This window comes from Onychostruthus taczanowskii, unplaced genomic scaffold, assembly GCF_017590055.1.
Source record: "Onychostruthus taczanowskii isolate IOZ18803 unplaced genomic scaffold, ASM1759005v1 scaffold1, whole genome shotgun sequence".
Lineage (NCBI taxonomy): Eukaryota > Metazoa > Chordata > Aves > Passeriformes > Passeridae > Onychostruthus > Onychostruthus taczanowskii.
Genome location: NW_024496525.1, coordinates 16,943,114 through 16,957,380, shown reverse-complemented (window position 1 = coordinate 16,957,380; position 14,267 = coordinate 16,943,114). Strand labels below are relative to the sequence as shown.

At 35.3% G+C, this 14,267-nt stretch overlaps 1 protein-coding gene across 2 annotated transcripts in view; it reads right to left on the bottom strand.

Moving 5' to 3' along the window:
* Positions 1-13,066, bottom strand: part of MIPOL1 (mirror-image polydactyly 1) — a 160,860-nt gene extending 147,794 nt beyond the window's left edge. Inside the window, exons 1-4 of one of the 2 annotated variants that reach the window (XM_041401737.1) lie at positions 12,848-13,066; positions 10,927-11,064; positions 10,248-10,382; positions 8,909-8,988 (exon numbers count right to left, since the gene is read on the bottom strand). In XM_041401737.1, the coding sequence (XP_041257671.1) occupies positions 8,909-8,988; positions 10,248-10,252 (85 nt within the window). In that variant the 5' untranslated portion in view covers positions 10,253-10,382; positions 10,927-11,064; positions 12,848-13,066. The remainder of the gene's footprint in view (positions 1-8,908; positions 8,989-10,247; positions 10,383-10,926; positions 11,065-12,847) is intronic. The other variant, XM_041401728.1, reaches the window with a different exon arrangement.
* Positions 13,067-14,267: the final 1,201 nt, after the last annotated feature.

Sequence of the window (14,267 nt, the reverse complement as noted above, 5' to 3'; positions counted from 1 at the left end):
TCCTCAGTGCCATCTACACCATATTTAGTCAGGACAGAGATTTCTAGGGAGGTCATTCAGAGATCTGCCCTGAGGGTGGATGGTCACTAGTGGCATAGAGTATGGGAGAGAATGGGCCAATTTTTGGGAAAGTTCTCTGCTCCAATGGTTTGGCAGTTCACCTCTGAACAAATACAAGACCCTGTTTAAAGTGACAGAACGCAGCAGTGCAAGGAAAATGCTGTGGCAACTCCAGAGAGGAGCAATTTATTGCAGTGTGCTGGGCCCTGGCTACTCTTTACTGGACACATTTCAATACTAGAGAACACCCTCCAGGGGAGGAGTAGGAAAGCAGACCTACAGGCACCATAGCCTCTCAAATTGCAGCTGAACAACGGCAACAACCCGTGCCAGTAGCAGTTGCCCCTGTACAGAAGAAGAAATCCAAGACCAAATCAGTTTGCTTAGTGGGGAATAAAGAGGAAACAGGGCCCACAGAACAAAAGGAAGAGTCAGGGCCAGAGATAACCACTTGATCCCTAGTACCTCAGGAGAGGGTATTTCAAGGATCCAAAAGAGCATCATTGGGCTTTTGGGATAGCTACTGTGGAGACAGAAGAAATTAGACAGCCGAATACCCTTCCTGGTGTCTCAGAAGACTGTTCTTTGAGTATCAGGAGTCCTAAGTGGGCTTGAATAGGAAATCCCAATTGCCCAGGGATTTTGGATCATACTAAAAGGCCTGAAGGCAAAAATTTTGGATTATCAAGTGGAAAATGTCTGGGTTCCAGCAATGACAGAGTCAATTTTTGTAGTAGCCAGGAGGGGACATGGCCAGGACACAGACATTATTCTATACCATCTCACCTCATAAGGACTCTTTTCTGGGAAGACAGGGTGCCTTCTGGTCTAGAAAATGTGCTGGAGGGAGCCATCCAGTACTGACCATTATTGGGGGGGAAAGGGTGGTCTGTTACTGAGTGTGCTGTGGAGTGTGTGTTTCTTCTAAATTGTTTCTTTTTCTATACCCTCTGTCATTAGTATTTTTGCTGTTACTGTTTGTTTTCTTATCTCATTGCTATTCCCAGTAATTTGCTTTTCTCAGAACCTGAGATATTTACCTTCTGTGGCTCCAGTTGGAGGAGTGGGGGTGAGCTGCATGAGGTTTTGGTGGGAGTGCTGAACGGGAGAAAACCAGTCCTAAACCATGACACCATAACAGAAGGGGAAACTGCAGAAGTCAAAGGCACTGGATCCACACTGCATCTTGGAGCCTGTGCTACCTCACTGATGGCCCTCCCTGCTCTTTTCTCCTGCTCAGAGATGTCAAATTTTACTCTTTTCTGTCAGAGATGTTTTAGAAACTAATATCTACTGTACTTCAAGAAAAAAATGCCACTTTTATTTATGAATGGCTAATTAACATTTACAGAATAAAAAAAAATTAATTGTAAGTAACTAAAATATTATCCTTTGACACTTCTTTATGACGATAATTTGAATTCACATGACAGGTTAGGTTAGAGTATTTGTATACTGGAAGAGAGTTGTGCAATGTACAATATAAACAAACTTCCTGTAATTTCAATATTAGGCAGAATAAAGGAAATTACCTTTTAAAAATTATATTACGTATCATTCTAATGCAAAGAACTTCCAAACAATTAAAACTGCTTCAGAAGTCAGTCAGGTGAACACAACAATGCAACTCAAATATTGATCAAATATGCAATTCAATGCAATTCAAAAATTGATCTCTGGCTACAGCTAAGCATTTAAGTTGTCCAATAAACTGAACAATGAGAACAACATAACCTTATTGCAACTTTGTTGAGAAAGTTATCTGCAAATGCAATAAGAATAACCAAAGCTATATTATGCATCAATGCTTTTGCTTACTCTATATTCCATAACACATAAATACAAAAAAAAAAGAAGAGGCTTGAAATATTTTGTCTGCTAAAATATGGACAAAACTCAGAAGTTTAATGGTTTGGTTGTTTTTTTTTTATTCCTTAAAGAGAGCAGTGAATTCTGTTTTAGCAACATAAGTTGGGGGACATCTGTGTTGTTTTGAATGCTTCTGTATTCACCTATACTTGTGTGGAACCCTGGCAACACCCTTCATAAAGAAATAAATTGAGAAAGAGATTAAGAACGGTTGGCAGTTATTCTGGCAAAGGCAATTTTTTACAATTCTCCAAGGATTCTGATTATTTTAGTAATGATGTTCCCTTCCCTGTCTCTCTCACTAAGTCTTTTGTCCTCCTATTCTGCATCTAAACAGCAATTGTGTACAAACTGTTGAATATTTAAAAAGGAAAAATGCTACTCAGTCTTTAAAATACGTGGCAAATCATTATATTGGTATTCACTGCAGTTAATCGTGATGCATTTATTAATGTGTAAATATCAGACATTTCCTTTGGCATTCCACTCTCCGTTTGCAATTCATTAACATATTGTTATTTTAAAATATTAGTCTCTGAGAAGACACCAGATTTTCACTGGACTGGTCTCACAGTTGAAAAAGCATTTTTATATTCCGAATGCATCAAAACAGCAGAATCTCTAGGCAGACAGTAAGTGGGATTCACTGAAACACAATGTTAGTTCTAATGGATGGATGATTGTGTTTGGTCTTCAGAAACTTTGAAGTATAGGTAAGTCTTGATCACACAAATTAATAAATCCTAAAGCTGGAGTTAACAATAACCATTACACCCAAATTCTGCAGCTTAGCCCAGCCAATTTTTCAAAAGGTCAGGTTGTGAACTGGAGAAGATCAGGGAGGTCCACCGCATAGCTTTGTTGCCAGGCATCTCTCGTCTGGATTGTTGCAGGCATTTATTAGTATTCGTCAGCAGACTCAACAAAGCAAACAAGAAATTCAAGCACGAATAATAAAATGAAATGCTGCTATATAACCCTTTGTCATTCAGCAAATATGGGACTTTTTAGCTACATTGTTCCTAAACCTGGGTTACTACTTTAATTTTTCTCCACAGTGCTGACTGAATGAGTATGCATGTGTGTTAAATGCAGAGCTCCCTTAACAACTGCAGGACTGCCATTTAATCTGTTGGTAGATGGACCATTTCCTGTGGGAACTCCAGCTATGATTTCCAGATCCACCAAATAAATCTCAGATTAAGATTCCAAATGAAACCTGCCTTTGGCAGATAAAAAATGTCAAGATGGATATAAACAGTAAAATTATAAATTATCTAGGTGTTGCACGATGACTTGATGTGCGTTTTTTGTTTACACTTTCCCTGATATCACAACTATACAAGGCATTCATCAAATGTCACACTTTCATAATACTGGAGGCATCATTAAAACTGTTTGGCTAAGGACCTTGAAGTGTTTAAGCAGTAGCTCAAAAGTATATTTGTGCAAAGTAGAAGAATAAATTTACATATCAGCAGCAGCTCATAAGGGATGGGTAAATATTCTGTTTATCTCTCATTGTAATTCAGGTTAGTTTAAATACAGGGTTTCAGGATATCATTACAGCCTATATGGAGTCATTACATAATTTCCAAACATAGTGTCTGCTGGAGTTTTACTAAACATGCTGTGTTTATGTTTTCTAAACCAACTAAAAACAAAGTAAACCCTCCCACCCATTTGTCTTTTGCTATTGTCATATCAGACAATTGCTTTTCACATATAACCCCCTTCCATTATCTAAATCTTAATGATCCAGAACTCCCTTTTATCTAGGCAGGGTCATGTTTCCCCATGCCCATTAATTATAGGGAAAATTCTCTTATCCAAATGTACTCAACCTTCCCTACCACACACAAACAATTAAAGCTTTGCTGAATTAAGAGTTCTAAACAAAATCCCAGGAAACTACAGCTTTAGAAGTAAAGAAAAATATTGTAATTTTAAGTGTCTGACATAAAAGAAAGATCACTCTGCATAAAGTAGCCATAAGACGCCTTGCCCCCGCACCCTTTACTCCAGGAGTGTTCTACTAAAGATGCAGATGAACTCGCAAATAAGAGTTGGCAACGCACTCCCTGAAGAACCTTTTCATAATAATTTTTAAATATTGTTGCTCTGAACTTAAGCCTTATTCTACCTGTTATAAAAATAGAAGTAATGAAGGTTTTAAAGAAGAAAATAACCAAATTCCTCTTGCACTTGTGCAAGGTCTTTTAAAGCTCCTTCTGAAGCACTACTTAAAAATTACTGTGGTAGTAAGTGCTGTTCTCTCTGAAGTACATTTCAAGACATTCTGAAGTTAGCTGCACTCATACTTTACACCCTTAAGATTCAAAGTGCAATACTTCAAGGTGTGCATTCTCCCCATCCTTAGTGCTCGCAGTCCTCAGCACAGATGAGGCCCTACACGCTTTGAGCGTACCATAAAGGGTTCAACAAAATCACATTCACAACACTGCAGTGAGTCAGGCAAGTACTGGACATCTAGTTGTGCTTCTGATGAGGAGTCTTTCTGCATGCAGTCTGGCTAAAAATGTGCTGTATTCCACCACTCAAAATGTACAAGGAAAGATATGGAATGGAAAAAGAATAGATGAGAATTTGTGCATGAAGGGATGATTATGTTTACAGGAAAGACCAAGCAGCATTGGATGATTTTTCAGTTATCATTAACTCATTTTTATTTTCTATGTTACGTCACACTATTCCTTCTTCTTCCATGGAAGAGGTTTTCTACATCTTCCACGCTTAGTGTTGCTCAACAGCTGCTAGGGACTTTTCCTAGGTTTTACTCATGAAAGTTCATCCTCTCAGCCTCTTTTCAGGCTTTTACATCATTCAGAGAAACCTTCAACTACACTTGGCACTTTGCAAGGGGATCTGACAGCACACAGTGAGTTTGATGCTGAAAGCACAGCACACATTGAAGACACTGATCAGCTGAGCCACATGGGGGTAGAGGATGCTGCCTCTCTGCATATCATGTAGATTTTTCTGCATACAAACCACCCATGCAATATTCAGGCCTTCTTTCTTTTCCAAGTAAACAGCACTTTGTTGCTAAAAATGGTGGGAGAGGGAGAATAGGCTCACAGTATCTCCTGTTGAGGCATGTAAAAGAAGAAAGAGGCTATGACAAGTATGCTTAATTTTGCTTCTGTTACAGCCTTGAAAGAGGGGCTTTAGATTTACTTTAGAGTGTTTACAGCTGTAGCGGGTACATTCTGGAGAAATGGGCAGCAGCACCTTTACCATTAGCTGCTTTTTTACCCAACTAGAGCATTTACAACGCCATATTACTCTTGAGGCTTTCTTTACCCGTTAATCTTTGTGTGTGTCAAACTCACACAATAGAAATTCCAGACAAAAAAGTCCTTGTAATTAATATTGCAAAAACAACTCTACAAAAAAGTACATTAAAACCATTATACAACTAGAAGAGTTTTCTACTTCTAATAAGACAGTCAAAGTTGCACAAAAAGATTATTTGTTTTACTTAACCTTTGCATGTGAATACATTTCCTCAATTACCATGAATGTAAAACACCCCAAAACCCCACAGCTCACCACCAGATAAAACACCTCCATCACAAATTTCCCTGCACAAGCTGATTCTGCAGTTCTGTTCCAATCTACATTATCACAGCCCTTTAAAGCTAGTCTCCTCTGAACTAGTTTCCAGACACGCAATTTTGAAGTATATTTACAAGCTGCAAGCATTCTTTTGAAGATATGTGAGAAGTGCCTATATAGATCACAACTAAAGTTGCCATCAAATTCTGAGAAGTGAAATTGGTTCACTGACTTACATTTCAATATATGTTTCAAGTAATGGCTTAGCAATATATAAATGTTTATTTCTATGCTTGAAAAACATAATAAACACCTTTTAAGAAAGCAAACAACTTTGCCATTAAAAATGTCAATCTATTAACTTGTCTAAGGAATTTACAAATAAAAATTATACAATGATTTTAATTCTGGAATCAGCAAAACTCTGATTTTGTTGTCAAAACAGACCAAACAACACTTAAAATTCTAAGACTTCTCCTAATTTCTGCCCTGTCCTTAAAGCATGGATGCTCATAAATATGACATAAGCTAAAACATTACAATAGTTAAAGACTGTATAATACAGGAATATAGCTGCACCTAATTAAACATGGTACCGGAGTCAAATAAGACACAAATTTAACGCCAACATTTGTACACTCACCACTTTCCAATCCTGATAATGCTTCTGAAAAAATGCCATATCAAGTCCTAAACATATATATAAGAAAAGAAACCACCCAGTTTCAGGTTCCCTCTTGTGTTTTCATAGTATTAATGTTTGCATAGTTCCCACTATGCATGGAAACCCTACTGAAGTAACAACTCTTACCCCAATGCAATGTGCTTCCCCACACACACCATCACTGCAATGCAAAGGTATGCACCTATTTGCCAATACAAGTTTATTTTCATAATTGAATACTATTCTAGGCTGTCCAGCTTGGATCCTGAATATTTTTCATTTCTAAGTGGCACAGTCTCACTGGTCTGCTGCCAGTGTTCTTGGTACATTCTCTCAAGTATCCTTAGGGGGAAAGGAAAAAAGGCATTAACCTTCTATTAAAAACAAGAGAAAGAGTACATTTAAACTAGATACAAACACAAAATAACAAGCCTTGCACACAAACTGTTCTTTAATTCCTCCTAATAGAACAGAACAGTGACAAAGTCTTCAATCCACAAAGGGATACTATACTCCAAACAACTCGGAAAGTTAAAAAGAAAATCTCACCTTTTAAACACTTCAGATACACTCCTCTTAAACACTACCTTCCTTTCAAGTATTTTATTTTATAACATTGGTTAACAGGTTACACATTATCCCACATAACTGCCATAAACCTACCACTTTGTATCTGTTTTTTCTATTTTTTAAAATTCTCATTGCTTGACTGAATTTTCATCTAGTCAGAAAAATTTAGTCTCATACTTGCTTTACCATCTTTATTTGTTGACAAATAATGTAATCTCCAATATTTCAGTACGCTATTAAAATTTTAAATTATTAAAAATTATAGGGTTATTTTAAACCCAGCTTTTAAGCTTCCAAGTCACAAGAAAGGAAGATCTAAATACAGTACATTACCAACTGCACAAATGAAAGATATGAAGATGACAGAGCAAGCAGGACACAAAATAGTACACTCCTCAGCACACACATTTACACAGAAAATGAGAAGTTGCTGGCTTAAGTAATTCAATGAGAAAAGGCACTAGAATATCTACCAAGCGCACATATTGAAGATTATGTTGCTGAAATTGACCTATTATCTTTATTATAAGTGAATGCAATTTAGCTGTTAATACCAAATTAAATTCTAAGGAAAAAAAACTTTCTCATCCACACCAGTATGATGACAGATTTACCCATAATCCCTTTTTCTAACATTCCCAGGAGCAAAAGCACAAAGAATTACATGACTTATTAATGATTATGCTAAAAAAAGGTGGATAAATTTTACTTTTATTTATATAACAACCTCTGTTGGATACATGAAGTGTTAGCTGGGAAGAAGCAGCTGTCTAAGCAGCACAAAATATTGACTTAATGCATCAGAAAAATAATACACATGAAACTCAATAACAACTCAGTTTCAAAAATGTATCTGAGCAGTAGCAGAACATAATTTCTTGCAATTAGACAGAAACTATTTCACAGAGAATCAGTTTCCTTTGCCTACTTTGGAAAACTTAACCTTTTGAACCATTCTTAGGGTATGCTGACCCCTAAAGGTCTAAAAATACTAAATCTGATTAAGCCATTACACGTTTAAATTGTCAGAATACAATTCTCCACTAACTTACACCACCATGACTATTGTTGTTTACAGAGTATATGATTCAAAAACTTTTGAACTTCACTCAGTAACAGCTCAAAATTCCATCATTTAAAAGGGGTTGATAAGTTGTTTATTTTACAGAATAATATAGGTAGAAATTAATTTACATATGAAAGTATAGCCTACAAAATGAAGCATTTCTTCTTTCTTCTAAACAGACTCTCCATGAGAAACTTGACATTTATAATCTTTTGAGAGGGAATATATAGTATAAAACTCAAAAAAAGGAAATGTACAAGAAGCTATGTGGCTCTGATATAGAGGGAAATTTTGATGTTGACACACCTATGCCATTTTGAATTTTTTAACCTACATAGTCACTTAGTAGCAAAAATCCACCCTAAAGTGAGGATCTCTTTATATGTCTTTCCCTTCCTTCTACAGGTCACAATCTAGTCATAAGCTACTTCTGAAAATTCTCTTCTACAAAGTCAGTAAGTCAGTCATGTAATGTACTCTCAAACTCGGTGGGTTTTTTTCCCCTTAGGTTTCTGTCATGAAACATGGAAGAATGTATCTGAGAACAATTATGTCTGGTGAACCAACTAAAAATACAAAAAGATACTTGCATCCTGATGAAGATGAAAGCTCCATCAACCGGGGAAGCTCCAAGTTAACCAAGGTCACCTTTATCTCCAAGCCTTTCCTTGCTGTCTACATTCAGTTGCGTTACTAATGAGAAACTCATTAATATTAGTAGATGGCTTAATCATACCCAAGCCAGGTGTGAATAGCCAAGAAAATTACTTTAAGACAAATTTTCAGATATATTGATAATAATAAAAAAAAAAAAAAAGATTGGAAAGTAAAGTACAATGTACAGACTAAGAATTTAAACAAGTCTTCTGAAAATTATAAAAAAACATTTTCAAAAATTCAGAAAATAAAGGTGAAGCTTCATATTCATGTAGCTGCTCTCCTGTTACTCCAAGTTCTTTTAAGGAGCAGTATGTGGTTGGGTTTTTTTTTTCTTTTCTTCCAAAGTCAGTCATATATCAGCAAGAACAAACATACTCCAGTCACTGCCTAGCACTGGTATAACACCTAAGGTTCTTTATTAATATCTTTGAAGTCCCTACCTTTTGACCAGTTCTCCATTTGTTCCTCTGAACTTGTTTGATCTGGCACTGAGTCCAGTTTTTGCTTGAAGGTTTCAGAGCTAAAATAAAACAAACTCTAGATAAATAAACTTGAAACAATATAATACACCTATACTTTGCCTTCATTTGACAAAAAATTTACAAAACAAATTATTTTAAATATTTATAGCAGCACAATGAAGTATGCATACTTTAACAGCCAGTGAAAAATTATATTTCTCCATAAATTTTCTTTTCTTCACTCATCTAATTTTTATATTTGTTTGGTTCAGCTTTCTGTTGCATGTGATGTCTTTGTTGAAATATTTATTAGTTTGTTTTTTTTTTCTAGAGTCTGGTCTTGGAAGTACACATTACTGAGCACAGTCCAAATCACACCAAGCAGTCCTGCTACAGACAACAAGACTGCTCACTTTGGCAGTTATTACAGATAGTGGCATGTGCTTCACTTTACAGCATTCTTTCTCTTCTTTTAATTTCCTAGATAAAATGCAGGTAAAGTGGTCTATGGCCACTCCAACTCTGAATTTGAAGTTCTTTCTGAACAGCTAAGTAATGCATCCCAATATTTGCATGCATATTGCTTCAGACTATAGTTAATTACACAGTTGCAATATTTCATATAATCAAAAATCTTCAAGAAGTAACCCTCAATAAGGCTACTGTAAAATCTTATGTCTACCAAGCACCATTTTGGGCATTAAAATATATGCTCTCTTATGTGTAAAAAATTCAATTATACTCTGTATCGCAAGGAAATCTAAATAAGTTTGTAATCTTGATAACATAGTAAGCTAACCACAAATTGGATTACTTACTCAAGTACCTTTTTAAAAAATATTGTATATAGGACAATTCTTATCCTTAACTATGCACTGTGCTTATTTCGTATGTTTTCCCTGCTATATTTTTTTTACATTTATTAAAAAGATACATGTGCCTTGAAGATACAGTGACTAGATTATGAAAACACTCAGACAGTTGTCATTGTGCTACAAATGTAAGAGATTAAATTAAAAAATTAAGTACATATTTTACAATTCAAGCAAATTATACCAAGACACATATCCTAAATAATAAAGAAGCAGGAGAAATTATTTTGCTACATAACACCAAAAAAGCAGATTATTTCATTTTTATATTTAAAATTGCTAAAAAATTAATCGTACAAACACTTAAGATTCAACACCAACATGTACATCAAACATTCAAGAAATACATATTTAGCTCATATTTGTTGTTGACTATAAATCTGCATGATAAAAAAAATGCAGAGGATTTGATGTGTTTAGGTCTTAACAAAAAATAAAAAGTTCACCTCATATCGCAGAACACTGAGTCCCTTAAAAGAATCCCTCAAATGAAGCTGTATGCTTCTTCTTCAATTCTGTGTAACTGTGTTGATTTGAAGTTGGCAATCTTTTCCTAAGTTCCTCATTTACTTTTGGATTAGCTGAAAATATAGAGGGTTATTAATATCAAGAAATAGGTTTCTGTCAATGAAGCCATTTCCCTACATATTGCACAAAAAGGTTCATAATAATTGCAGTATTTTAATAAGATATTCATATAGCAAGACATGAAGAAAATATGGTATTTAATAACCTCTGGAGTATTTTAAAACATGTCTTAGGGCCTTAATGTGTCTAGTAATATACTATTTAAAACCATAATTTTATCCCTCCACAATATACAGTCATTCTTCCTCGCCATTTACCCAGCTAATGAATGCCAGCAATTAGTAAAATGTAATCCCATTGCACAATCATTTTAATGCTTTTAGCACTCAGAAAAGTAAACACCAAATTAATACTGCTCAAGCCATATCAGATCCTAGCTGGAAGCAAGCAATTATAGTTCAGCTCCTCAGGTGTAATTAAATGATTGGAATGATTTAGTTCCATAAATGCAAGTTAATTCATAAGCAAGCAACAAATATACTGGGAGTAATTACAAGAAACATTGACAGTCTAAGCAGGGCATGTGCCTTTCTGTACCTGACATAGGAAAATGCTGCCCTCTCCCGGAAATAATAGACTATGGCACAGGAAAAATTTATGACTGAAGTCAAGAGGCTTGTTTTACAGACCTTGTCTTCACAGGTGAAATTGGTTCTGTTAACTAATAGGAATTTTCTGGTTTAAACATAGAGAAAATAAAAAAAATGGCTGATATCAGACTGAGGTCACCTATGGATCAAAGTAAAACGGAAAGATTTTTAGGGCTTCCTAGGGTGTGCCAATTAATTTCCCCGTAATTTAAAAACAAAAGTTAGGATACAGAAAAACAAAATATTCCAGACATTAGCTATTTAAACTGGTTGCTCTGAACACAAGTGCTGCAATAGGTAGCTGACTTGTGCACAAGACTTACTTCTCCTTCAAGATGTACCTTTACAGAAGGTATGTTGAACATAAGGTATTCTTAGAACCAAAACTTATTGAACCATCATTATTCAGTGAGTGTTAAAAGCCAGCATTTTTCAAAAAATGATCAGAAGTAGCCATTAAGGTTTTCACACAAGGGATCATCAGAAAAATTGAACACAATTATAATAAACCCTTTCTTTCATTTGAAAACAATCTGCTAATAATCAATCTGTGTAATAATGAGAGGAAATAAAATCTGGAGATTAAAATAAAGTATACTGGCTGATCAAGACAAAACTGAAAATATAAAATGAAACCATAACCCAAACGCTAGAGGTAATGTAAAATCTAATTTCCTTATTCACTATTTATTTATCCACCTTGTGCTAATGTAAAGCTACTAGGACACCATGAAAGAAAGTGAAAAAAAAGAGAAAATGTTACTATCGGTTGAATCTAAAATGCAACAGTGACATAAAATTAATAGATAAGCACAATAATGAAAGAACTCTCAGATGTAACTGTTTTGCCATCTACAGAAATAAGAAATGCTTCCAAATGCTGCATATAGCAGCATGGGAAAAAAATCACACACTGTGGTCAGTATGTATCTGTTTTCCACACAGAGAAAGCTGATTCAGAAGGACTTGATCAATGTAAAAGCCTTAAAATTGTTCTTTACCAACAGCACTTTGGCATAAAAATATTTTTTTTCCAGATCTTGGTGTATTTCAAAACAAACCCAAGCTGTACACAAATTCCTTTGGTGCTACTTTACTTACTGTGGAAAAGAAAAAAATTATTTTAAGAAGTCGTATTATTAAAAGTTTAAAATGTACTGCACATTTGCTTTGCCCTTTGATGTCACAGTCCTATTTTTCTATTCAAATCTTGTACACTGTAAGTTAATTGCTTTTGGAAACTACTTATTATTCATGTAAAAATTAATGTGCCAATGTGTTTAAATCCTTTTAAATGACCATTCATGCATCTTTCTTCTTTAAGTACCAATGAAATCTGTCAAAGATATCAATGCAAGATGGTCTTAGACAAAGTTCTAATATAGATTTTTTCTGCTAACATAAGATTTTCATTTTCGTCAACTTTACTTAAATTCCATTAATTTTTTAAGCTGCTTTTAATAAATTCACAAGTAAAAAATTTTAGGCTCCATAGTCTGTCATTTGTGTTCCAGCTGACTTTATGAATATTAATAACAGTGTTATCCTGATTAAATAGGCTTCATATAAAATCCCTGTGAATCCTATAGCTCAGACATCTCATTTTTCCAACTCTTTATGAATTTGGATTCAGACATTAAACTGGAAAAAACCTTAAAAAACAGATTCAGTGGTACATTGGTGTACCCTTAAGCAAAAAATTAGCTGTTCTAATGATTCAAATAATTAAAATTGATAAAACCACATATTGAGATTTCAGGCTTTCTGTACACATGCAACATATTTTAACTCTAATGAAAACATCAACACTTCACAGACAAGGGATTAAGAATCTATTATAAAATAATAATACCTGTCCTAATGCTTACCTTAAACAAACAGATGATATAATCTTAAATCTTCATACATGGAGTGCTGATTTGGAGAAGTATTTTCCAAAGAGAAATAAATTAGTGGATGCTTAATTACATAAGCATACACATGAAATACATGAACATTCTAGTTTATCACAGGAGCCGAGTGAAAAACAGCATTAACTATTAAATGGTTCATACTTCAGGAAAACCAACCTTTTTCTTACGAATGTCAACCTGAAACACACATGAAATACTAATATTATCCTATGAGACTCATGCAGTCCCAGTTTCAAACTGTTAATTTCTTTCAAAGCTTATATGTTTGAATTATTTACATATATGACAGATAAAAATGGAAAATTAAGCTAACTGCACTTCACTTTTTTACATAGTGCTAACTGGAATGACTGTTTCCTCATCCATTCAGGAAAATATTCTGCAAGAACACCATTAAAATACTTTGCCTTTCAGTACCTTGGAATATAAATGGATTTTAGGGGGAAAAAAAATCTAAACAAAATAAGAGCTTATTCAAAAGAATGGCATACTAATCCTGGTTCTAATTATTCATCAACACAAGCACTTCAGAGGAATTAAATAAAAACAAGAGGTATATAAAAGTAACATATATCTGTCAGATAGAAAGCTTACAGTGCTCAGTGCTTTACTTGTGCAGTTCCAAATGGCTTTTATTACAGCTGTAGCAGTATTTCCTCTCTCTGAGGCAAAACCCCAACCTCCTGAGTGTCTGCAGAATAACAGACACTATACAAAGGAGCACCCCAAGGTAACTCCAACCCCACCAAGCACCACAGCAACACTAACGCCAGTGCCTTCTCTCCCTGGCAGGACTGACAAGTCCATCTTCTAAGCTGGAGTTCAGGTACTGAGTCCCCTCCTCAGGAACAGAAAGCCTGCTGGGACCACTCTACATGGAGACCCAGTGACTGCAAACCCCCATTCCTTGGTCTTGCCTTGAGAGAATTTGAAATCAATCACTGAATCATGGCCTTAGCTGCTGCGACAGGATGCAAACATTTGCTGCTCTAGACTGAATCCACCCATTCTTCACAAAAAATCCCCAGTCCTGGAAGAGATTTTCCACTCAGAGGGCTATCCCACCTGCCCCACCTCTGGTGGAACAAGAGACCAGTTCCCATTACTCCCTGGAACAGCACTAAGCCTGTTTTTGTCCCCCTTAGAGATGCAGTTAACAGCTGCCACTGACAGTGTAGGGATGAAGCACCATATAGTTTATGAAGGGGGAAACAGAGAATGAATTTTAGCATTATTCCTGTAAGACTAATTAGATTGGCAGGATCTTCTAAAATATCCTGAAACGTTTTGCCTCGGGGCACACTAAACCAAAAATCTAACTTAGGAGGGTACTCTACATAAAAACCAGTTACCTTCTCAAAGCATTTCCCCAGGG